The 23,419-nt window shown below is 56.0% G+C and overlaps 1 protein-coding gene across 1 annotated transcript in view; it reads left to right on the top strand.

Moving 5' to 3' along the window:
* The first annotated feature begins 1,978 nt into the window (after positions 1-1,978).
* The window catches only part of VPS52 (VPS52 subunit of GARP complex), a 33,861-nt gene continuing 12,420 nt past the window's right edge, over positions 1,979-23,419 (top strand). Inside the window, exons 1-13 of the mRNA XM_062639039.1 lie at positions 1,979-2,031; positions 4,209-4,284; positions 5,843-5,910; positions 7,311-7,486; positions 9,201-9,351; positions 9,452-9,552; positions 9,656-9,788; positions 10,855-10,912; positions 11,499-11,632; positions 14,406-14,561; positions 15,381-15,499; positions 16,604-16,727; positions 23,036-23,131. Of these exons, the coding sequence (XP_062495023.1) occupies positions 7,314-7,486; positions 9,201-9,351; positions 9,452-9,552; positions 9,656-9,788; positions 10,855-10,912; positions 11,499-11,632; positions 14,406-14,561; positions 15,381-15,499; positions 16,604-16,727; positions 23,036-23,131 (1,245 nt within the window). The 5' untranslated portion in view covers positions 1,979-2,031; positions 4,209-4,284; positions 5,843-5,910; positions 7,311-7,313. The remainder of the gene's footprint in view (positions 2,032-4,208; positions 4,285-5,842; positions 5,911-7,310; positions 7,487-9,200; positions 9,352-9,451; positions 9,553-9,655; positions 9,789-10,854; positions 10,913-11,498; positions 11,633-14,405; positions 14,562-15,380; positions 15,500-16,603; positions 16,728-23,035; positions 23,132-23,419) is intronic.

The following is a 23,419-nucleotide window of genomic DNA, read 5'->3' as shown; positions in this document are numbered from 1 at the left end:
CCGCCATCCGCCGCCATCCTCCTCCTCCATGGCCGCCATCGCCTTCCTCTCCCCTTCCCCTCCCGATCCCCGCCGCCATCGCCGCCATCGCGGCCCCTCCGAGCCCCGATGGCGCCGGATGAAGAAGACGAACCCCAACCACCCATCATGGCGGCGCCGCTTCCCGGCCGCCATCCGCCTCCGCCATCGCCTCCATCCGCCACCATCCTCCTCCCCCATGGCCGCCATCGCCCTCCTCGCCCCTTCCCCTCCCGATCCCCGCCATCCCCGCCGCCATCGAGGGCCGATGGCGCCGGATGAAGACGCCCCGTACACCCGTCATGGCGGCGCCGCTTCCCGGCCGCCATCCGCCATCTCCTCCATCCGCCACCATCCTCCTCCCCCATGGCCGCCATCGTCCTCCTCTGCCCTTCCCCTCCCGATCCCCGCCGCCATCGAGCCCCGATGGCGCCGGATGAAGACGCCCCGACCACCCATCACGGCGGCGGCGCTGAGGGGAGACCGCCGCTTCCCGGCCAGCCATCCGCCTCCATCCGCTGCCATCCTCCTCCATCCTCCTCCGCCATTGCCGCCATCGCCCTCCTCTCCCTTCCCCTCCCGATCCCCGCCGCCATCGAGCCCCGATGGCGCCGGATGAAAGACGCCAAACGCCGACACCTACCATGGCTGCGGCCGGCGGAAGGAAGGGGAGGAAGAAGAAGGCGGAAGCGGATGTGACGTCAGCGCGTTGGGCGGGATGGAGGAGGCCAAGATGGCGGCCGCTGTGGGGCCCGGCCCCCCTGACCCCGAGCTGGAGCTGGGGGGGGAAGAGCTGGTGCTGGAGGCCGTGGATGGGGGGGGGGGGGGGCTATGGGGCGGGGAGGGCGCTATGGGGCGGGGAGGGGGCGCTATGGGGCGGGGGATGCGCTGTGGGGCTGGAGGGATGCTATGGGGTGGGAGATGCGCTGTGGGGTGGGGGGGCGCTATGGGGCGGGGAGGGGGGCGCTATGGGGCGGGAGATGCGCTGTGGGGCCGGGGGGGCGCTATGGGGCGGGGAGGGGGAGCGCTATGGGGCGGGGGATGCGCTGTGGGGCTGGAGGGATAACGCTATGGGGTGGGAGATGCGCTGTGGGGTGGGGGAGGCGCTATGGGGCTGGGGGGGCGCTATGGGGTGGGGGGGAGGCGCTATGGGTTGGGGGGGAGGTGCTATGGTGCTATGGGGCCGGGGGGAGGAGCTATGGGGCGGGGGGGGGGGGGCGCTATGGGGTGGGGAAGGGGTGTGCGCTATGGGGTGGGAGATGCGCTGTGGGGCCGGGGGGGGCGCTGTGGGGTGAGGGATGCGCTATGGGGCTGAAGGAATAACGCTGTGGGGTGGGAGATGCGCTGTGGGGTGGGGGGGAGGCGCTATGGGGCTGAAGGGATAACGCTGTGGGGCTGGAGGGATAACGTTATGGGGCGGGGGATGCGCTATGGGGTGGGAGATGCGCTGTGGGGTTGGGGATGCGCTGTGGGGTGGGGGGGAGGCGCTATGAGGCTGGAGAGATAGGGATATGGGGTGAACGGTGTGGGGCTGGGAGATGCGCTATGGGGCAGGAGGGATAACGCTGTGGGTATAGGGGGAGATGCTATGGGGTTGTAGGCACGCTATGGGGCAGGAGGGATAACACTGGGCCTGGGGACGCGCTGTGGGGCTGGGGGGGGACATACTATGGGGCAGGAGAACATGTTATAAGCACAGACTATGGGGCAGGGAGATGCGCTATAGGGCGGAGGGCACGCTATGGGGCAGGGAGATGTGCTATGGGGCAGTGGGACACGCTATGGGGCCGGGGGGGGTACATTATAAAGGGGAAAAGGGGGGCAGGGACTGTATTGTGGGGGGCACAGGAGCACTTGGGGGGCACAGGGGCACTTGGGGGGCACAGGGGCACTTGGGGGGTGATGTGGGGCAGCTGCCCCCCATGTCACCCCCAAACCTGCCCATGCTGCCCCCCCCCAGTTCACATTCAGGCCAACCTGGAGGATGCTCTGGTGCAGGAGGCCCTGAAGACTGTGAGTGCCCCATAGCGCGGCCCCCCTGCCCCATAGTGTGTGTTTCTCCTGCCCCATAGCGTGTGTTTCTCCTGCCCCATAGCGTGTGTTTATCCTGCCCTATAGCATGTGTTTCTCCTGCCCCATAGCGTTATGTTTCTAATCCCATAGTGTTATTCTTCTAGCCCCATAGCGTTATCTCTTTAGCACCATAGTGCACCCCCCAGCCCCATAGCATCTCCCCAGCCCCATATCATGTCGCCCAGCCCCATAGCGCATCCCCAGCTCCATAGCGCATCCACAGCCCCACAGCGCATCCCCAGCCCCATAGTGCGTCTCTATCCCCATAGCACTTCTCCAGCCCCATACCGCCTCCCCGAGCCCCATAGCGCCTCCCCCAGCCAAATAGCGCCTCCCTCAGCCCCATAGCGCCTCCTCCAGCCCCATAGCACTTCTTCAGCCCCATAGCGCCTCCCCCAGCCCCATAGCGCCTCCCCCAGCCCCATAGCGCCTCCCTCAGCCCCATAGCGCCTCCTCCAGCCCCATAGCACTTCTTCAGCTCCATAGCGCCTCCCCCAGCCCCATAGCGCCTCCCCCAGCCCCATAGCGCCTCCCCAGCTCCATAGCACCTCCCCCAGCCCCATAGCACTTCTCCAGCCCCATAGCACCTCCCCCAGCCCCATATCGCCTCCCCAGCCCCATAGCGCCTCCCCAGCCCCATAGCGCCTCCCCCAGCCCCATAGCATCTCCCCCAGCCCCATAGCGCCTCCCCCAGCCCCATAGCGCCTCCCCAGCCCCATAGCACCTCCCCCAGCCCCATAGCGCATCCCCAGCCCCACAGCTCCTTCCTAGCCCCATAGCACCTCCCCCAGCCCCATAGCACCTCCCTCTGCCCCACAGCACCTCCCCAGCCCCATAGCCCATCCCCAGCCCCATAGCGCAATCCCCCAGTCCCATAGTGCATCCCCAGCCCCACAGCTCCTTCCTAGCCCCATAGCACATCCCCAGCCCCATAGCACCTCCCCCAGCCCCATAGCACTTCTTCAGCCCCATAGTGCCTCCCTCTGCCCCACAGCACATCCCCAGCCCCATAGCACCTCCCCCAGCCCCATAGCACTTCTTCAGCCCCACAGCACCTCCCCCAGCCCCATAGCGCCTTCCCCAGCCCCATAGCGCCTCCCCCAGCCCCACAGCGCATCCCCAGCCCCACAGCACCTCCCCAGCCCCATAGCCCATCCCCAGCCCCATAGCGCAATCCCCCAGTCCCATAGTGCATCCCCAGCCCCACAGCTCCTTCCTAGCCCCATAGCGCCTCCACCAGCCCCATAGCACTCCCCCAGCCCCATAGCACTTCTCCAGCCCCATAGCGCCTCCCCCAGCCCCATAGCCCATCCCCAGCCAGCCCGTAGCACCTCCCCCAGCCCCATAGCACTTCTCCAGTCCCATAGCGCCTCCCCCAGCCCCATAGCACTTCTCCAGCCCCATAGCGCCTCCCCCAGCCCCATATCGCCTCCCCAGCCCCATAGCACTTCTTCAGCCCCATAGCACCTCCCCCAGCCCCATAGCGCCTCCCCAGCCCCATAGCGCCTCCCCAGCCCCATAGCACTTCTTCAGCCCCATAGCGCCTCCCCCAGCCCCATAGCACTTCTTCAGCCCCATAGCGCCTCCCCCAGCCCCATAGCGCCTCCCCCAGCCCCATAGCACCTCCCCCAGCCCCATAGCACTTCTCCAGCCCCACAGCGCCTCCCCCAGCCCCATAGCACTTCTCCAGCCCTACAGCGCCTCCCCAGCCCCATAGCACCTCCCCCAGCCCCATAGCACTTCTCCAGCCCCACAGCGCCTCCCCCAGCCCCATAGCACCTCCCCCAGCCCCATAGCGCATCCCCAGCCCCACAGCCCCTCCCCCAGCCCCATAGCACCTCCCCCAGCCCCATAGCACTTCTCCAGCCCCATAGTGCCTCCCCCAGCCCCATAGCACCTCCCCAGCCCCATAGCCCATCCCCAGCCCCATAGTGCCTCCCCAGCTCCATAGCACCTCCCCCAGCCCCATAGCACTTCTCCAGCCCCATAGCACCTCCCCCAGCCCCATATCGCCTCCCCCAGCCCCATAGCGCCTCCCCAGCCCCACAGCGCCTCCCCAGCCCCATAGCCCATCCCCAGCCCCATAGCGCCTCCCCAGCCCCACACTCCCCCCCCAGGGCGTGGATCTCCGTCAGTACTCCAAGCAGGTGGAGCTGGAGCTGCAGGAGGTGGAGCGCGCCTCCATCCGCGACTGTATCCGGGCATGGGGGGCCCCCCAAGTGCCCCCCAAGTGCCCCATGGGTGCCCCATGGGTGCCCCACAGGTGCCTCTTGGGTGCCCCCTGAGTGCCCCCCAAGTGCCCCTTTGGGTGCCCCCCAAGTGCCCTATGGGTGCCCTTTGGGTGCCCCCCAAGTGCCCCATGGGTGCCCCACAGGTGCCTCTTGGGTGCCCCTTTGGTGTCCCTTGGGTACCCCCTGAGTGCCCCCCAAGTGCCCCTTTGGGTGCCCCCCAAGTGCCCTATGGGTGCCCTTTGGGTGCCCCCCAAGTGCCCTATGGGTGCCCTTTGGGTGCCCCCCAAGTGCCCCATGGGTGCCCCACAGGTGCCTCTTGGGTGCCCCTTTGGTGCCCTATGGGTGCCCCCTGAATGCCCCCCAAGTGCCCTATGGGTGCCCTATGGGTGCCACCTGAGTGCCCCCCAAGTGCCCCTTTGGGTGCCCTTTGGGTGCCCCCCAAGTGCCCCATGGGTGCCCCACAGGTGCCTCTTGGGTGCCCTATGGGTGCCCCCTGAGTGCCCCCCAAGTGCCCCTTTGGGTGCCCCCTGGGTGTCCTTTGGGTGCCCCCCAAGTGCCCTATGGGTGCCCTTTGGGTGCCCCCCAAGTGCCCCATGGGTGCCCCACAGGTGCCTCTTGGGTGCCCCTTTGGTGTCCCTTGGGTACCCCCTGAGTGCCCCCCAAGTGCTCCTTTGGGTGCCCCCTGGGTGTCCTTTGGGTGCCCCCTGAGTGCTCCTTGGGTGCCCTATGGGTGCCCCCTGAGTGCCCCCCAAGTGCCCCATGGGTGCCCCACAGGTGCCTCTTGGGTGCCCCCTGAATGCCCCCCAAGTGCCCTATGGGTGCCCTTTGGGTGCCACCTGGGTGCACCCTGAGTGCTCCTTGGGTGCCCTTTGGGTGCCCTATCGGTGCCCCCTGAGTGCCCCCTAAGTGCCCCTTTGGGTGCCCTATGGGTGCCCTTTGGGTGCCACCTGGGTGCACCCTGAGTGCTCCTTGGGTGCCCTTTGGGTGCCCTATCGGTGCCCCCTGAGTGCCCCCTAAGTGCCCCTTTGGGTGCCCTTCGGGTTCCCTTTGGGTGCCCCCTTGGTGTCCTTTGGGTGCCCCTTGGGTGCCCTTCGGGTGTCCTTTGGGTGCCCCCTTGGTGCCCTTGGGTGCCCTTGGGTGCCCCTTTGGGTGCCCCTTGGGTGCCCTTCGGGTGCCCTTTGGGTGCCCTTGGGTGCCCCTTTGGGTGCCCCTTGGGTGGTCCTTGGGTGCCCCTTTGGGTGCCCTTTGGGTGTCCTTTGGGTGCCCTTGATGCCCTTTGGGTGCCCCTTGGGTGCCCCTTTGGGTGCTCTATGGGTACCCAATGGGTGCTCCTTGGGTGCCCCTTTGGGTGCCCTTGATGCTCTTTGGGTGTCCTTTGGGCGCCCTGTGGGTGCCCATTGAATGCCCCTTTGGGTGCCCATTGGATGCCGCCTGGATGCCCCTTTGGGTGCTCTATGGGTACCCAATGGGTGCCCTATGGGTGCCCCCCACGTCCCCGTTGCCCCTTAACTCCTTGGTGGACATCAAAGAGAGCGAGAACATCGCGGCGCTGCACAACCAGATCACGGCGTGCGATGCCATCCTGGAGGTGAGCGCAGTTGGCACCCATGGGCGCCCATTGACACCCATTGACACCCATTGACACCCATTGATAGCCATTGACACCCATTGACATTCATTGACACCCACTGATGCCCATTGACACCCACTGACAGCCGTTGACTTTCATTGACACCCATTGATACTCATTGACACCTGTTGACATCCGTTGACACCCATTGACACCCGTTGACACCCGTTGACACCCATTGATTTCCATTGGCGCCTATTGACACCCGTTGACATCCATTGACGCCCATTGGCTCCCATTGACACCCACTGATACCCATGGACACCTATTGTCATCCATTGACACCCATGGATACCCATTGACAGCCATTGACACCCATTGATACCCATTGACATCCATTGACACCCATTGACATCCACTGATGCCTGTTGACACCCATTGAGAGCCACTGACATCCATTGACACCCATGGACACCCATTAACACACATTGATACCCATTGACGCCCGTTGGCTCCCGTTGACACCTATTGACACCCATTGACACCCATTGATACCCATTGACACCCACTGACACCCATTGTTGCCCATTGGCACCCATTGGCACCGACTGCCACCCACTAACGCTCACTGACATCTGTTGTCATCCGTTGATACCCATTGTTGCTGTTTGTCACCCATTGGTACCCATTGACACCTGTTAATAGCCATTGACACCCATTGTTATCCTTTGTCACCCGTTGATGCCCATTGAGACCCATGGACACCCATCGATGCCCATTGACACCCATTGATAGCCATTGAAGCTCATTGAGACCCATTGACACCCGTTGACGTCCATTGACACCCGTTGACGCCCATTGACACCCGTTGAGAGCCATTGACACCCATTGATACCCATTGACACCCATTGTTACCCATTGACATCCATTGACACCCATTGATACCCATGGACACCCATTGACACACACTGATACCTATTGACACCCGTTGACATCTGTTGTCTCCCATTGAGAGCTATTGCCACCCACTGACATCCATTGATACCCATTGACACCCGTTGACATCCATTGACACCCGTTGACATCCATTGACGCCCATCGACACCGACACCCATTGATATCCACTGACACCTATTGACTTTTGTTGACACCCATTGATATCCATTGACACCTATTGACTTCTGTTGACATCCATTGACACCCGTTGACACGCGTTGACACCCATTGAGAGCCATTGACATCCATTGACACCCGTTGACGCGCGTTGACGCCCATTGACATCCATTGACGCCCATTGGCTCCCATTGACGCCCATTGGCTCCCATTGACACCCATTGACTTCCATTGACACCCGTTGACATCCACTGACACCCATTGACCCCCATTCCCCCCCCTCACGCTCTCCCCGCCCTCCCCAGCGCATGGAGCAGATGCTGGGCTCCTTCCAGAGCGACCTGAGCAGCATCAGCTCCGAGATCCGGACCCTGCAGGAGCAGTCGGTGGCCATGAACCTGCGGCTCCGCAACCGCCGCCTCGTGCGCCTCCACCTGGGACAGCTCCTCGAGGAGCTCGTGGTGCCCGGCGCCATGATCAGGTTGGGGGGGGGGGGGGTGACACCCATTGGGTCATGGGGTGGGGTGGGATGGGCTGGAGGAGCCTTCGAGGTCAACGAGAAGTTGGTGGAATCCATAGGGTCTTGGGATGGGTTGGGTTGGGTTGGAGATGTCTACAAGGTCAGCTAGAACTTGGTGTTACCTATAGGGTCTTGGAATGGGTTGGAGATGTCTTCAAGGTCAACTAGAACTTGGATTCACCCGTAGGGTCTTGGGATGGGTTGGGTTGGAGATGTCTTCAAGGTCAACTAGAACTTGGATTCACCCGTAGGGTCTTGGGATGGGTTGGGTTGGAGATGTCTTCAAGGTCAACTAGAAGTTGGTGTTACCCATAGGGTCTTGGGATGGGTTGGAGATGTCTTCAAGGTCAACTAGAACTTGGTCTTACCCATAGGGTCTTGGGATGGGTTGGGTTGGAGATGTCTTCAAGGTCAACTAGAACTTGGTTTCACCCATAGGGTCTTGGGATGGGTTGGGTTGGAGGAGCCTTCAAGACCTTCTAGAGCCTGGTGTCATCCATTGGGTCATGGGATGGGTTGGGATGGGGTGGAGGAGTCTTTGAGGTCATCTAGGGCTTGGTGACATCCATAGGGTCTTGGGATAAGTTGGGTTGGAGATGTCTTCAAGACCTTCTAGAGCCTGGTGTCATCCACTGGGTCTTGGGATGGGTTGGGTTGGAGATGTCTTCAAGGTCAACTAGAACTTGGTTTCACCCATAGGGTCTTGGGATGGGTTGGGTTGGAGATGTCTTCAAGGTCAACTAGAACTTGGTTTCACCCATAGGGTCTTGGGATGGGTTGGGTTGGAAGAGCCTTTGAGGTCATCTAGGGCCTGGTGGCATCCAAGACCTTGATGGTCTCCATGATCCAGCCCAACCCAATCCCATGATCCAAGGATGACCCCAAGGTTCCTTTCACCCCATTCCATGACCATGGAAGACCCCAAATCCCTTCTTCCATCTCATGGCCCCTTCTTGCAAGCCAAGACCTCGATGGTCTCCATGATCCAACCCAACCCAACCCCAATCCCATGATCCAAGGATGACCCCAAAGTTCCTTTCACCCCATTCCATGACCATTGAAGACCCCAAATCCCTTCTTCCATCCTCTGGGTCTTTGTTTCAAGCCAAGACCTCGATGGTCTCCATGATCCAACCCAACCCAACCCCAATCCCATGACCCTAGGGTCGAAACCAGCTCCTGGATGACCCCGAAGGCCCTTCATCCCACCCCATTCCATGATTCCATGACCATGGAAGACCCCAGATCCCTTCTTCCATCCTCTGGGTCTTTGTTTCAAGCCAAGACCTTGATGGTTTTCATGATCCAACCCAACCCAACCCCAATCCATAACTCTGGATGACCCCAAGGTTCCTTTCACCCCATTCCATGACCATTGAAGACCCCAAATCCCTTCTTCCATCCTCTGGGTCTTTGTTTCAAGCCAAGACCTTGATGGTCTCCATGATCCAGCCCAACCCAATCCCATGATCCAAGGATGACCCCAAAGTTCCTTTCACCCCATTCCATGACCATGGAAGACCCCAAATCCCTTCTTCCATCCTCTGGGTCTTTGTTTCTAAGCCAAGACCTCGATGGTCTCCACGATCCAACCCAATCCCACCGCCAACAACCCTAGACCCATAACCAACTCCCCGATGATCCCATCCCTCCACCCGTTCCTATCCCCGCTCAGCACCATCCTGGACGCGCCGGTGACGGAGCCGGCCTTCCTGGAGCAGCTGCAGGAACTCAATGGCAAGATCAACTCCGTCAAGGAGCAAGCGTTCCGCGACACCGTGGCCTGCGCCGACGTCCAACACGTCCTCGAGAAGCTCAAGATCAAGGTTGACCCCCAACCGTTAGCACCCACAGCAGACCCATAAGTGACCCATAGCACCCAATGGACCCCCAAAATCCCTCTTTTCTCCCCCCCCCCAAAAAAAGGCCGTCACCAAGATCCGCGAGTTCATCCTCCAGAAGATCTACTCCTTCCGCAAGCCCATGACCAACTACCAGATCCCACAGAACACGCTCCTCAAGTATAGGTGTGGGGCGCGGGCTCTATGGGGCTTCCAATGGGATCCATGGGGGGCGACGGGGGAGATGTGGGGCTGGGACGATCCCTGACGTCGCCATGGCCGTGGGTAGGTTCTTCTACCAGTTCCTGGTGGGGCACGAGCGGGCCGTGGCGCAGGAGTTGCGCGAGCAGTACGTGGACACCATGGGCAAGGTCTACCTGTCCTACTTCAAGTCCTACACCAGCCGCCTCATGAAGATCCAGGTGGGTTATGGGGCGAGATGTGGGGTTTGATTGGGGGTTTTGGGGTGGTTTGAGGGGGTTTTGGGGTTCTGGAGGTGGTTTTCAGGGGGTTTGGGGTGGTTCTGGGGTGCTGGAGGTGGGTTTGGGGTGGGTTTGGGGTTCTGGAGGTGGTTTGGGGTTGATTTGGGGGTTCTGGAGGTGGTTTTCAGGGGGCTGGAGGTGGCTTTGGGGTGGTTTTGGGGTTCTGGAGGTGGTTTTGGGGTGCTTCTGGGCTGGTTTTGGGGTGGTTTTGGCTGGTTTGGGGTGGTTTTGGTTGGGTTTGGGGTGGTTGTGGGTGGTTTTGGTTTTGTGGTGGTTTTGGGTGGTTTTGTGGTGGGTTTGGGTGGTTTTGGGCAGGTTTTGGGGTGGTTTTGGTTGGGTTTCTGGTGTTTGTGGGTGGTTTTGGTGTGGTTTTGGGTGGGTTTGTGGTGGGTTTGGGTGGTTTTGGGCAGGTTTTGGGTGGTTTTGGGGTGGTTTTGGAGTGGTTTTGGGCAGGTTTTGGGGTGGTTTTGGACAGGTTTTGGGGTGGTTTTGGGTGATTTTAGGCTGGTTTGGGGTGGTTTTGGCTGGTTTGGGGTGGTTTTGGGCAGGTTTTGGGGTGGTTTTGGGTGATTTTAGGCTGGTTTTGGGGTGGTTTTAGGCTGGTTTTGGGGTGGTTTTGGTTGGGTTTGTGGTGGTTGGGGGTGGTTTTGGTTTTGGGGTGGTTTTGGGTGATTTTAGGCTGGTTTGGGTGCTTTTGGGTGGTTTTAATCGGTTTTGGGTTGGTTTTGGGTGGTTTGTGGTGTTTTGTGGTAGTTTTGGGGTGGTTTTGGCTTTTTTTGGGTGTTTTTCGGTGGTTTTGTTTGGTTTGGGGCTGTTTTGGGGTGGTTTTTGGTGGTTTTGGGTGTGTTTGGGTGTTTTGGGGCTGGTTTTGGGTGGTTTTGTTTTGGGGTGTTTTGGGGTGGTTTTGGGTGGTTTTGGGGTGGTTTTGGTTGGTTTGGGGGTAGTTTTGGGGTGTTTTTGGGGTGTTTTTGGGGTGTTTTTGTGTCACTGAGCCCTGTTCCCGCAGTACGAGGAGGTGGCCGACAAGGACGATCTCATGGGCGTGGAGGACACGGCCAAGAAAGGTTGATTTGAGCCATTTTTGGGTCGATTTGTGGCATTTTTTTGTCGATTTTTGGTTTTCTGAGTCGATTTTGGGCAATTTTGGGTCGATTTTGCATTATTTTGGGTCGATTTTGGGCTATTTTGGGTTGATTTGAGCCATTTTGGGGTTGATTTTGGGTATTTTGTATTTATTTGAGTCATTTTTAGGTCCATTTTGGGGTCGATTTTGCATTATTTTGGGTCGACTTTGGGCTACTTTGGGTCGATTTGGGTCTATTTGCTCGATTTGGGCTATTTTGGGTTGATTTGAGCTATTTTTGGGTCGATTTTGGGTATTTTGGATTAATTTGAGCCATTTTTGGGTCGATTTTGGGCATTTTGGGGTTGATTTCGGGGTATTTTGGGTTGACTCCGGGCTATTTTGGGTCGATTTTGGGTGATTTTGGGTCGATTTTGGGCATTTTGGGGTCATTTTGGGCATTTTGGGGTCGATTTGGGGGTATTTTGGGTCGATTTTGGGGTATTTTGGGCCGATTTGGTCCGTTCTGGGTGTATTTTGGGTGTATTTGGTCCGATTTTGGTGCTGAAGCCCTGTCTGTGGGGCAGGGTTCTTCTCGAAGGCGCCGCTGCGCTGCCGGAACACCGTCTTCACCCTGGGCAACCGCGGCTCCGTCATCGGCGCCGCCGAGCTCGAGGCGCCCATCCTGGTCCCGCACGCGGCCCAGAGGAGCGACACCAGGGTCAGCAATGGGGCGGCTATGGGGCAGCTATGGGGCAGCAATGGGGGGCAATGGGGAGGCAATGGGGGGGCTATGGGGCAGCAATGGGGGGCAATGGGGAGGCAATGGGAGGCAATAGGGGGCAATGGGGCAGCAATGGGGGGCAATGGGGAGGCAATGGGGCTCAGAAGTGGTGTTTTTGGTGCCGGAAGCTCATTTTTGGGCTCAGAAGTGGTGTTTTTGGCGCCGGAAGCTCATTTTTTGGCTCAGAAGTGGTGTTTTTGGTGCCGGAAGCTCATTTTTGGGCTCAGAAATGGCGTTTTTGGTGCCGGAAGCTCATTTTTGGGCTCAGAAATGGCGTTTTTGGTGCCGGAAGCTCATTTTTGGGCTCAGAAATGGTGTTTTTGGTGCCGGAAGCTCATTTTAGGTCTCAGAAGTGGTGTTTTTGGTGCCGGAAGCTCATTTTTGGGCTTAGAAATGGTGTTTTTGTTGCCGGAAGCTCATTTTTGGGCTCAGAAATGGTGTTTTTGGTGCCGGAAGCTCATTTTTGGGCTCAGAAGTGGCGTTTTTGGCGCCGGAAGCTCATTTTTGGGCTCAGAAATGGCGTTTTTGGTGCAGGAAGCTCATTTTTGGGCTGAGAAATGGTGTTTTTGGTGCCGGAAGCTCATTTTGGGGCTCAGAAGTGGTGTTTTTGGTGCCAGAAGGTTGGTTTTTGGGCTCAGAAATGGTGTTTTTGGTGCCGGAAGCTCATTTTTGGGCTCAGAAATGGTGTTTTTGGCGCCGGAAGGTCATTTTTGGGCTCAGAAGTGGCGTTTTTGGCGCCGGAAGCTCATTTTTGGGCTCAGAAATGGCGTTTTTGGCGCCGGAAGCTCATTTTTGGGCTCAGAAATTGTGTTTTTGGCGCCGGAAGCTCATTTTTGGGCTCAGAAATGGTGTTTTTGGTGCCGGAAGGTCATTTTTGGGCTCAGAAGTGGCGTTTGTGGTGCCGGAAGGTCATTTTTGGGCTCAGAAGTGGTGTTTTTGGTGCCGGAAGCTCATTTTTGGGCTCAGAAGTGGCGCTTTTGTTGCCGGAAGGTCATTTTTGGGCCCAGAAGTGGTGTTTTTGGTGCCGGAAGCTCATTTTTGGGCTCAGAAATGGCGTTTTTGGTGCCGGAAGCTGATTTTTGGGCTCAGAAGTGGTGCTTTTGGTGCCGGAAGCTCATTTTTGGGCTCAGAAGTGGTGTTTTTGGTGCCGTAAGCTCATTTTTGGGCTCAGAAGTGGTGTTTTTGGTGCCGTAAGCTCATTTTTGGGCTCAGAAGTGGTGGTTTTGGTGCCGGAAGCTCATTTTTGGGCTCAGAAATGGTGTTTTTGTTGCCGGAAGCTCATTTTGGGTCTCAGAAGTGGCGTTTTTGGTGCTGGAAGCTCATTTTTGGGCTCAGAAATGGTTTTTTTGGCGCCGGAAGCTCATTTTTGGGCTCAGAAGTGGTGGTTTTCGCGCCAGAAGCTCATTTTTTGGGTCAGAAATGGTGTTTTCGGCGCCGGAAGCTCATTTTTGGGCTCAGAAATGGCGTTTTTGGCGCCGGAAGGTCATTTTTGGGCTCAGAAGTGGTGTTTTTGGTGCCAGAAGCTCATTTTTGAGCTCAGAAACGGTGTTTTTGGTGCCGGAAGGTCATTTTTGGGCTCAGAAATGGCGTTTTTGGTGCCGGAAGGTCATTTTTGGGCTCAGAAATGGTGTTTTTGGTGCCGGAAGGTCATTTTTGAGCTCAGAAACGGTGTTTTTGGTGCCGGAAGGTCATTTTTGGGCTCAGAAACGGCGTTTTTGGTGCCGGAAGGTCATTTTTGGGCTCAGAAATGGCGTTTTTGGTGCCGGAAGCTCATTTTTGGGCTCAGAAATGGCGTTTTTGGTGCCGGAAGCTCATTTTTGGGCTCAGAAATGGCGTTTTTGGTGCCGGAAGCTCATTTTTGTGCTCAGAAATGGTGTTTTTGGTGCCGGAAGGTCATTTTTGGGCTCAGAAGTGGTGTTTTTGGCACCGGAAGGTCAATTTTGGGCTCAGAAATGGTGTTTGTGGTGCCGGAAGGTCATTTTTGGGATCAGAAATGGTGTTTTTGGCGCCGGAAGGTCATTTTTGGGCTCAGAAACGGTGTTTTTGGTGCCGGAAGCTCATTTCTGGGCTCAGAAATGGCGTTTTTGGTGCCGGAAGCTCATTTTTGGACTCAAAAATGGTGTTTTTGGTGCCGGAAGCTCATTTTTGGGCTCAGAAATGGTGTTTTTGGTGCCGGAAGCTCATTTTTGGGCTCAGAAATGGTGTTTTTGGGGGCCGGAAGCTCATTTTTGGGCTGAGAAATGGTGTTTTTGGTGCCGGAAGCTCATTTTTGGGCTCAGAAATGGTGTTTTTGGTGCCGGAAGCTCATTTTTGGGCTGAGAAATGGTGTTTTTGGTGCCGGAAGGTCATTTTTGGGCTCAGAAATGGCGTTTTTGGCGCCGGAAGCTCATTTTTGGGCTCAGAAATGGTGTTTTTGGTGCCGGAAGGTCATTTTTGGGCTCAGAAGTGGTGTTTTGGGGGGCCGGAAGGTCATTTTTGGGCTCAGAAATGGTGTTTTTGGCGCCGGAAGCTCATTTCTGGGCTCAGAAATTGTGTTTTTGGTGCTGGAAGCTCATTTTTGGGCTCAGAAATGGTGTTTTTGGTGCCGGAAGCTCATTTTTGGGCTCAGAAACGGTGTTTTTGGTGCCGGAAGCTCATTTTTGGGCTCAGAAACGGTGTTTTTGGTGCCGGAAGCTCATTTTTGGGCTCAGAAACGGTGTTTTTGGGGCAGTACCCCTTCGAGGCCCTGTTCCGCTCCCAGCACTTTGCTCTCCTGGACAATTCCTGCCGGGAATTCCTTTTCCTCTGCGACTTCTTCCTGGTGACGGGCGCCGGCGCCCAGGAGCTCTTCAACAGCGTCATGGGCCGCACGCTCGCCATGTTCCTGGTGGGTGCTATGGGGCTGTGGGGCACAATGATCCGCTATGGGGGCTGTGGGTCACAATGCTCTCCTATGGGGGGCTGTGGGGGCTATGTGTCCCTGTGTTCTCCTATGGGGGCTATGGGTCCCAATGCTCCCCTATGGGGGCTATGGGTCCCAGTGTTCTCCCATGGGGGCTATGGGTCACAGTGCTCTCCTATGGGGTTTGGGGGCTATGGGTCCCAATGTTCCTCTATGGGGGCTATGGGTCCCAATGCTCCTCTATGGGGGCTATGTGGGCTATGGGGGCTATGGGTCCTAATGCTCCTCTATGGGGGCTATGGGTCCCTATCCTCCTCTATGGAGGCTATGGGTCCCAATGCTCCCCTATGGGGGCTATGGGTCGCAATGCTCCCCTATGGGGGCTATGGGTCCCAATGCTCCCCTATGGGGGCTATGGGTCCCAATGCATTCCTATGGGGGCTGTGGATCCTAATGCTCCCCTATGGGGGCTATGGGTCCCAATGCACCTCTATGGGGGCTATGGGTCCCAATGCTCCCCTATGGGGGCTATGGGTCCTAATGCTCTCCTATGGGGGCCATGGGTCCCTATTCTCCTCTATGGAGGCTATGGGTCCCAATGCTCCTCTATGGGGGCTATGGGTCCCTGTCCTCCTCTATGGAGGCTATGGGTCCCAATGCTCCCCTATGGGGGCTATGGGTCCCAATGCTCCCCTATGGGGGCTGTGGGTCCCAATGCTCCCCTATGGGGGCTATGGGTCGCAATGCTCCCCTATGGGGGCTATGGGGGCTATGGGTCCCAATGCCCCCCTATGGGTCCTGCAGAAGCACATGGACACCTACGTGAGCGCCTGCTACGACGCCATCGCCGTGTTCCTGTGCATCCACATCGTGCTCCGGTTCCGCGCCATCATGGCCAAGAGGAACGTGCCGGCCGCGGACAGGTCCGGGCCCCACATCTATGGGGCTGACCCATGGATCTATAGGGAATGACCCCCATCCATGGGGTGCGAGCCATGGATCCATAGGGAATGACCCATGGATCTATAGGGCACAACCCCCGGTCCATAGAAAATGACCCATGGATCCATAGGGAAGGACCCCCATCTATAGGGAATGACGCCCATGCATAGGGAATGACCCCAATCCATAGGGAATGGCCCCCATCCATGGGGCACGACCCATGGATCCGTAGGGAATGACCCATGGATCTATAGGGCACAACCCTCGGTCCATAGAAAATGACCCATGGATCCATAGGGAAGGACCCCCATCTATAGCGAATGACCCGCATCCATAGGGCACGACCCATGGATCCATAGGGAGTGACCCCCACATCTATGGGGCACAAGCCATGGATCCATAGGGAATGACCCCAATCCATAGGGAATGACCCCTATCCATAGGGCACCACCCATGGATCCATAGGGAATGACCCGTGGATCTATATGGCACGACCCACGGATCCATAGGGAATGACCCCCATCCATAGGGAATGACCCCCATCCATAGGGAATGACCCCAATCCATAGGGAATGACCCCCATCCATGGGGCGCGAGCCATGGATCCATAGGGAATGACCCCCATCCATGGGGCGCGAGCCATGGAGCCATAGGGAATGACCCATGGATCTATAGGGCACAACCCCCGGTCCATAGGGAATGACCCATGGATCCATAGGGAATGACCCCCATCCTTAGGGAATGACCCCCAGTCCATAGGGAATGACCCATGGATCTATAGGGCACGACCCACAGTCCATAGGGAATGACCCGTGGATCCATAGGGAATGACCCATGGATCTATAGGGCACAACCCCCGGTCCATAGGGAATGACCCATGGATCCATAGGGAATGACCCCCATCCATAGCGAATGACCCATGGATCTATAGGGCACGACCCCCGGTCCATAGGGAATGACCCATGGATCCATAGGGAGTGATCCCCATCCATAGGGCACCACCCATGGATCTATAGGGAATGACCCATGGATCTATAGGGCACGCCCCATGGATCCATAGGGAACGGCCCCATTCCCCCCCCCAGGTACTGGGATGCGCTCCTGGAGCTGCTGTGGCCCCGCTTCGAGCTCCTGCTGGAGCTGCACATCCAGAGCATCCGCAGCGCCGACCCCCAGCGCCTCGGCGGCCTGGAGACCCGGCCCCACTACGTGAGCGGCCCCGAAAACACCTCTTTTCACCCCAAAAAACGCTTTATCGACCCCAAAAACCTCCTTATCGACCCAAAAAACCTCTTTATCGACCCAAAAACACCCTTTTTCACCCCAAAAAACGCTTTATCCACCCCAAAAACCTCCTTATCGACCCAAAAACACCCCTTTTCACCCCAAAAAACGCTTTATCCACCCCAAAAACCTCCTTATCGACCCAAAAAACCTCTTTACCGACCCAAAAACACCCCTTTTCACCCCAAAAAAGGCTTTATCCACCCCAAAAACACCCCTTTTCACCCCAAAAAACCCTTTATCGACCCCCAAAACACCCCTTATCACCCCAAAAACCTCTTTATCGACCCCCAAAACCCCCTTATCGACCCGAAAAACCTCTTTATCGACCCAAAAACACCACTTTTCACCCCAAAAAACCTCTTTATCGACCCCAAAGCACCCCTTTTCACCCCCAAAAACCCTTTATCCACCCAAAAACACCCCTTTTCACCCCAAAAAACGCTTTATCGACCCCAAAAACCCCCTTATCGACCCGAAAAACCTCTTTATCGACCCAAAAACACCCCTTTTCACCCCAAAAAAGGCTTTATCCACCCCAAAAACACCCCTTTTCACCCCCAAAAACGCTTTATCCACCCAAAAACACCCCTTTTCACCCCAAAAAACGCTTTATCGACCCAAAGCCACCCCTTTTCACCCCAAAAAAACCTTTATCGACCCAAAACCACCCCTTTTCACCCCAAAAAACGCTTTATCCACCCAAAAACACCCCTTTTCACCCCAAAAAACCCTTTATCGACCCAAAACCACCCCTTTTCACCCCAAAAAACGCTTTACCGACCCAAAAACACCCCTTTTCACCCCAGAAAACCTCTTTATCGACACCAAAACACCCCTTTTCACCCCAAAAAATGCTTTATCCACCCCAAAAACACCCCTTTTCACCCCAAAAAATGCTTTATCCACCCAAAAACACCCCTTATCACCCCAAAAACCTCTTTATCGACCCAAAAACACCCCTTTTCGCCCCAAAAAACGCTTTATCGACCCAAAAACACCCCTTTTCACCCCAAAAAACGCTTTATCGACCCAAAAACACCCCTTTTCACCCCAAAAACCTCTTTATCGACCCAAAAACACCCCTTTTCACCCCAAAAACCTCTTTATCCACCCAAAAACACCCCTTTTCACCCCAAAAACCTCTTTATCGACCCAAAAACACCCCTTTTCACCCCAAAAAACCCTTTATCGACCCCAAAACACCCCTTTTCACCCCAAAAAACGCTTTATCGACTCCAAAAACACCCCTTTTCACCCCAAAAACCTCTTTATCGACCCAAAAAACACCCCTTTTCACCCCCAGAAACACTTTACCGACCCAAAACACCCCTTTTCACCCCAAAAAAACCTTTATCCACCCAAAAACACCCTTATCGACCCAAAAAACCTCTTTATCGACCCCAAAACACCCATTTTCACCCCAAAAAACGCTTTATCCACCCAAAAACACCCCTTTTCACCCCAAAAACCTCTTTATCGACCCAAAAACACCCCTTTTCACCCCAAAAAACGCTTTATCGACCCAAAAACACCCCTTTTCACCCCAAAAAACGCTTTATCGACCCAAAAACACCCCTTTTCACCCCAAAAACCTCTTTATCGACCCAAAAACACCCCTTTTCACCCCAAAAACCTCTTTATCGACCCAAAAACACCCCTTTTCACCCCAAAAAACGCTTTATCCACCCCAAAAACACCCCTTTTCACCCCAAAAAACCCTTTATCGACCCAAAACCACCCCTTTTCACCCCAAAAAACGCTTTACCGACCCAAAAACACCCCTTTTCACCCCAAAAAACCCTTTATCGACCCAAAAACACCCCTTTTCACCCCCAAAAACCTCTTTATCCACCCCAAAACACCCCTTTTCACCCCAAAAAACGCTTTATCGACCCAAAAAACCTCTTTATCGACCCAAAAACACCCCTTTTCACCCCAAAAAACGCATTATCGACCCAAAACCACCCCTTTTCACCCCCAAAACCTCTTTATCAACCCCAAAACACCCCTTTTCACCCCAAAAAAGCTTTACCGACCCCAAAACATGCCTTTTCACCCCAAAAAACGCTTTACCGACCCAAAAACCCCCTTATCGACCCAAAAACCCCCCTTTTCACCCAAACCCCCCGTTTTTCCCCCTTTTCTCCCCTTTACTGACCCCAAACCCCCGTTTTTCACGCCAAAACCGCCGTTTTTTCCCCCCAAAACGCCATTTTTTCCCCCCGTTTTCCCCTCTCTGACCCAAAACCCCCCTTTACTGACCCAAAACCCCCATTTTTCACCCCAAAACCCCCCTTTTTCCTCCCAAACCCCTTTACTGACCCCAAACCCCCGTTTTTCACCCTTTATCGAAAAAAACCCCTTTTTTTTTGACCCCAAAAAACGCACCCCAAAACCCCCTTTACTGACCCAAAACCCCCGTTTTTCACCCCAAAACCCCCCTTTTTCACCCAAACCCCTTTACTGACCCCAAACCCCCCTTTTTCACCCCAAACCCCCGTTTTTCACCCAAAACCCCGTTTTTCACCCCAAAACCCCCGTTTTTCACCCCAAAATGTCCCCCCTAGGAGATGCTGAAACGAGGTGCCACGCTCACCTACCCCCTCCCTGTTCCCAAAACCCCCGTTTTTCACCCCAAACCCCCGTTTTTCACCCCAAAACCCCGTTTTTCACCCCAAAACCCCGTTTTTCACCCCAAAACCCCGTTTTTCACCCCAAACCCCCGTTTTTCCCCCCAAAACCCCCGTTTTTCCCCCAAAACCTTTTACACCCCCCCATAGGAGATCACCCCAAAACCCCCGTTTTTCTCCCCCAAAACCCCCCTTTTTCACCCCAAAACCCCCTTTTTTCCCCCTCCCCCTTTACTGACCCAAAACCCCCGTTTTTCACCCCAAAACCCCGTTTTTCACCCCAAAACCCCGTTTTTCACCCCAAACCCCGTTTTTCACCCCAAACCCCCGTTTTTCACCCCAAAACCCCCGTTTTTCCCCCAAACCCCTTTATGGGATGTCCCTCTCCCCAAAACCCCCGATTTTCACCCCAAAACCCCCTTTTTCGCCCGCTTACCTTTTCCCCCAAAACCCCCCTTTTTCCTCCCAAACCCCTTTACTGACCCAAAACCCCCCTTTTTCACCCCAAAACCCCCTTTTCCCCCCTCTCGGACCCAAAACCCCCGTTTTTCACCCCAAAACCCCGTTTCTCACCCCAAAACCCCCCTTTTCCCCCCCTTTTCCCCCTTTACTGACCCAAAACCCCCGTTTTTCACCCCAAAACCCCCTTTTTCACCCCAAACCCACATCCATTAACCCAAAAACCCCCTTTTTCACCCCAAACCCCCGTTTTTCCCCCCAAAACCCCCTTTTCTCCCTTTTACTGACGCAAAACCCCCATTTTTCACCCCAAAACCCCCCTTTTCCCCCCAACCCCCCGTTTTCCCCCCAAAACCCCCCTTTTTCCCCCTCTCTGACCCAAAACCCCCCTTTTTCCCTCTCTCTGACCCAAAACCCCCGTTTTTCCCCCCAAAACCCCCGTTTTTCACCCCAAAACCCCCGTTTTTCACCCCAAAACCCCCGTTTTTCACCCCAAAACCCCGTTTTTCACCCCAAACCCCCGTTTTTCACCCCAAAACCCCGTTTTTCACCCCAAAACCCCGTTTTTCACCCCAAAACCCCCGTTTTTCACCCCAAAACCCCGTTTTTCACCCCAAAACCCCGTTTTTCACCCCAAAACCCCGTTTTTCCCCATGCTCATTATGGGATGTCCCATAGGAGATGCTGAAGGACGAGGTGCGCACGCTCACCTACCGGAACTCCCTGTTCCAAAACCCCCGTTTTTCACCCCAAAACCCCGTTTTTCACCCCAAAACCCCCGTTTTTCACCCCAAAACCCCCGTTTTTCACCCCAAAACCCCCGTTTTTCACCCCAAAACCCCGTTTTTCACCCCAAAACCCCCGTTTTTCACCCCAAAACCATTATGGGATGTCTCTCTCCCCCGTTTTTGCCCCAAAACCCCGCACACCCCAACCCCCCGTTTCCCCAAAACCCCCGTTTTTCACCCTCTGACAAAACCCCGTTTTTCACCCCAAAACCCCTTTTTCACCCCAAAACCCCCGTTTTTCCCCAAATCCCCCCTTTTTCACCCCAAAACCACTCCCTTTAACCCCCAAAACCCCCTTTTTCACCCCCAAACCACTCCCATTAACCCCAAAAACCCCCTTTTTCACCCCAAAACCCCGTTTTCACCCCAAAACCCCCGTTTTTCATGCCCAAAACCCCCTCTCTCCCCCTTCACCCAAAACCCCCGTTTTTCACCCCAAAACCCCCGTTTTTCACCCAAAACCCCCTTTTTCACCCCAAAACCACTCCCTTTAACCCAAAACCCCCCTTTTTCACCCCAAAACCCCCCTTTTTCACACCAAAACCCCCTTTTTCACCCCAAAACCCCCCTTTTTCCTCCCAAACCCCTTTACTGACCCAAAACCCCCCTTTTTCATCCCAAAACCCCCTTTTCCCCCCTTTACTGACCCCAAAACCCCCGTTTTTCACCCAAAACCCCCGTTTTTCACCCCAAAACCCCCCTTTTGCCTCCCAAACCCCTTTACTGACCCAAAACCCCCCTTTTTCACCCAAAACCCCCGTTTTTCCCCCCAAAACCCCCGTTTTTCACCCCAAAACCCCCGTTTTTCACCCCAAAACCCCATTTTTCACCCCAAAACCCCCGTTTTTCCCCTCGCTCATTATGGGATGTCCCATAGGAGATGCTGAAGGACGAGGTGCGCACGCTCACCTACCGGAACTCCCTGTTCCAAAACCCCCGTTTTTCACCCCAAAACCCCGTTTTTCACCCCAAAACCCCCCTTTTTCACCCCAAACCCCCCTTTTTCACCCAAAACCCCTTTTTCCCGCCCTTTTTCCCCCTCTCTGACCCAAAACAACTTTTTCACCCCAAACCCCCAGTTTTCCCCCCAAAACCCCCGTTTTTCCCCCCAAAACCCCCCTTTTCCCCCTCTCTGACCCAAAACCCCCCTTTTTCACCCAAAACCCCCTTTTTCCCCAAAAAAACCCCTTTTTCCCTCTCTCTGACCCAAAACCCCACTTTTTCCCCCCAAACCCCTGTTTTCCCCCCAAAACACCCCTTTTTCACCCCAAAACCCCATTTTTCACCCCAAAACCCCCTTTTCCCCCCTTTACTGACCCCAAAACCCCTGTTTTTCACCCCAAAACCCCCTTTTCCCCCTCTCTGACCCAAACCCCCCCTTTACTGACCCAAAACCCCCATTTTTCACCCCAAAACCCCCCTTTTTCACCCAAAACCCCCTTTTCCCCCCTTTACTGACCCAAAACCCCCCTTTTTCACCCAAAACCCCCGTTTTTCCCCCAAAAACCCCCTTTTCCCCCGTTTACTGACCCAAAACCCCCCTTTTCCACCCAAAACCCCCGTTTTCCCCCAAAAACCCCCTTTTCCCCCCTTTACTGACCCAAAACCCCCCTTTTTCACACCCAAACCCCCCTTTTTCACCCCAAAACCCCTGTTTTTCCTCCCAAACCCCTTTACTGACCCAAAACCCCCCTTTTTCCCCCCAAAACCCCCCTTTTTCCCCCTCTCTGACCCAAAACCCCCCTTTTTCCCCTTCTCTGACCCAAAACCCCCGTTTTTCCCCCCAAAACCTCCCTTTTTCACCCAAAATCGCCCTTTTTCCCCCCTTTTCCCCTTTACTGACCCAAAACCCCGCTTTTTCACCCCAAAACCCCCCTTTTTTCCCTCTTTTTCCCCCTGTCTGACCCAAAACCCCCCTTTTTCACCCCAAAACCCCCCTTTTTCCTGCCAAACCCCTTTACTGACCCAAAACCCCCGTTTTTCCCCCCAAAACCCCGTTTTTCACCCCAAAACCCCCCTTTTTCACCCCAAAACCCCCCTTTTTCACCCCAAACCCCCGTTTTTCACCCCAAACCCCCGTTTTTCACCCCAAAACCCCGTTTTTCACCCAAAACCCCCCTTTTTCCTCCCAAACCCCTTTACTGACCCAAAACCCCCCTTTTTCCCTCTCTCTGACCCCAAAACCCCCGTTTTTCCCCTCTCTGACCAAAACCTCCCCTTTACTGACCCAAAACCCCCGTTTTTCCCCCTCTCTGACCCAAAACCCCCCTTTTTCCCCCCAAAACCCCCGTTTTTCCCTCTCTCTGACCCAAAACCCCCGTTTTTCCCCCCAAAACCCCCCTTTTCCCCCCAGATCACGCGCCGTTACGCCGAGTTCTCCTCCGCCATCGTCAGCATCAACCAAACCTTCCCCAACGAGAGGACCCACGCGCTGCTGGGGCAGCTGCAGGTGGGGGGACCCCAAAACACCATTGGGGACCCCAAAACCCCATTGGGAACCCAAAAACCCCATTGGGGACCCCAAAACCCCATTGGGACCCCAAAACCCCATTGGGGACCCCAAAACCCCATTGGGACCCCAAAAACCCCATAGGGACCCCAAAACCCCATTGGGGACCCTAAAACCCCATTGGGGGCCCTAAAACCCCATTGGGGACCCCAAAACACCATTGGGACCCTAAAACCCCCATTGGGAACCCAAAACCCCATTGGGACCCCAAAAACCCCATTGGGGACC

Source organism: Pezoporus occidentalis, unplaced genomic scaffold (assembly GCF_034315485.1).
Source record: "Pezoporus occidentalis ecotype Australia unplaced genomic scaffold, CSIRO_AGI_Poc_V1 ctg599, whole genome shotgun sequence".
Lineage (NCBI taxonomy): Eukaryota > Metazoa > Chordata > Aves > Psittaciformes > Psittacidae > Pezoporus > Pezoporus occidentalis.
Note: the sequence above shows the minus strand (reverse complement) of the source record. Positions and strands in the feature narration are given on the sequence as shown.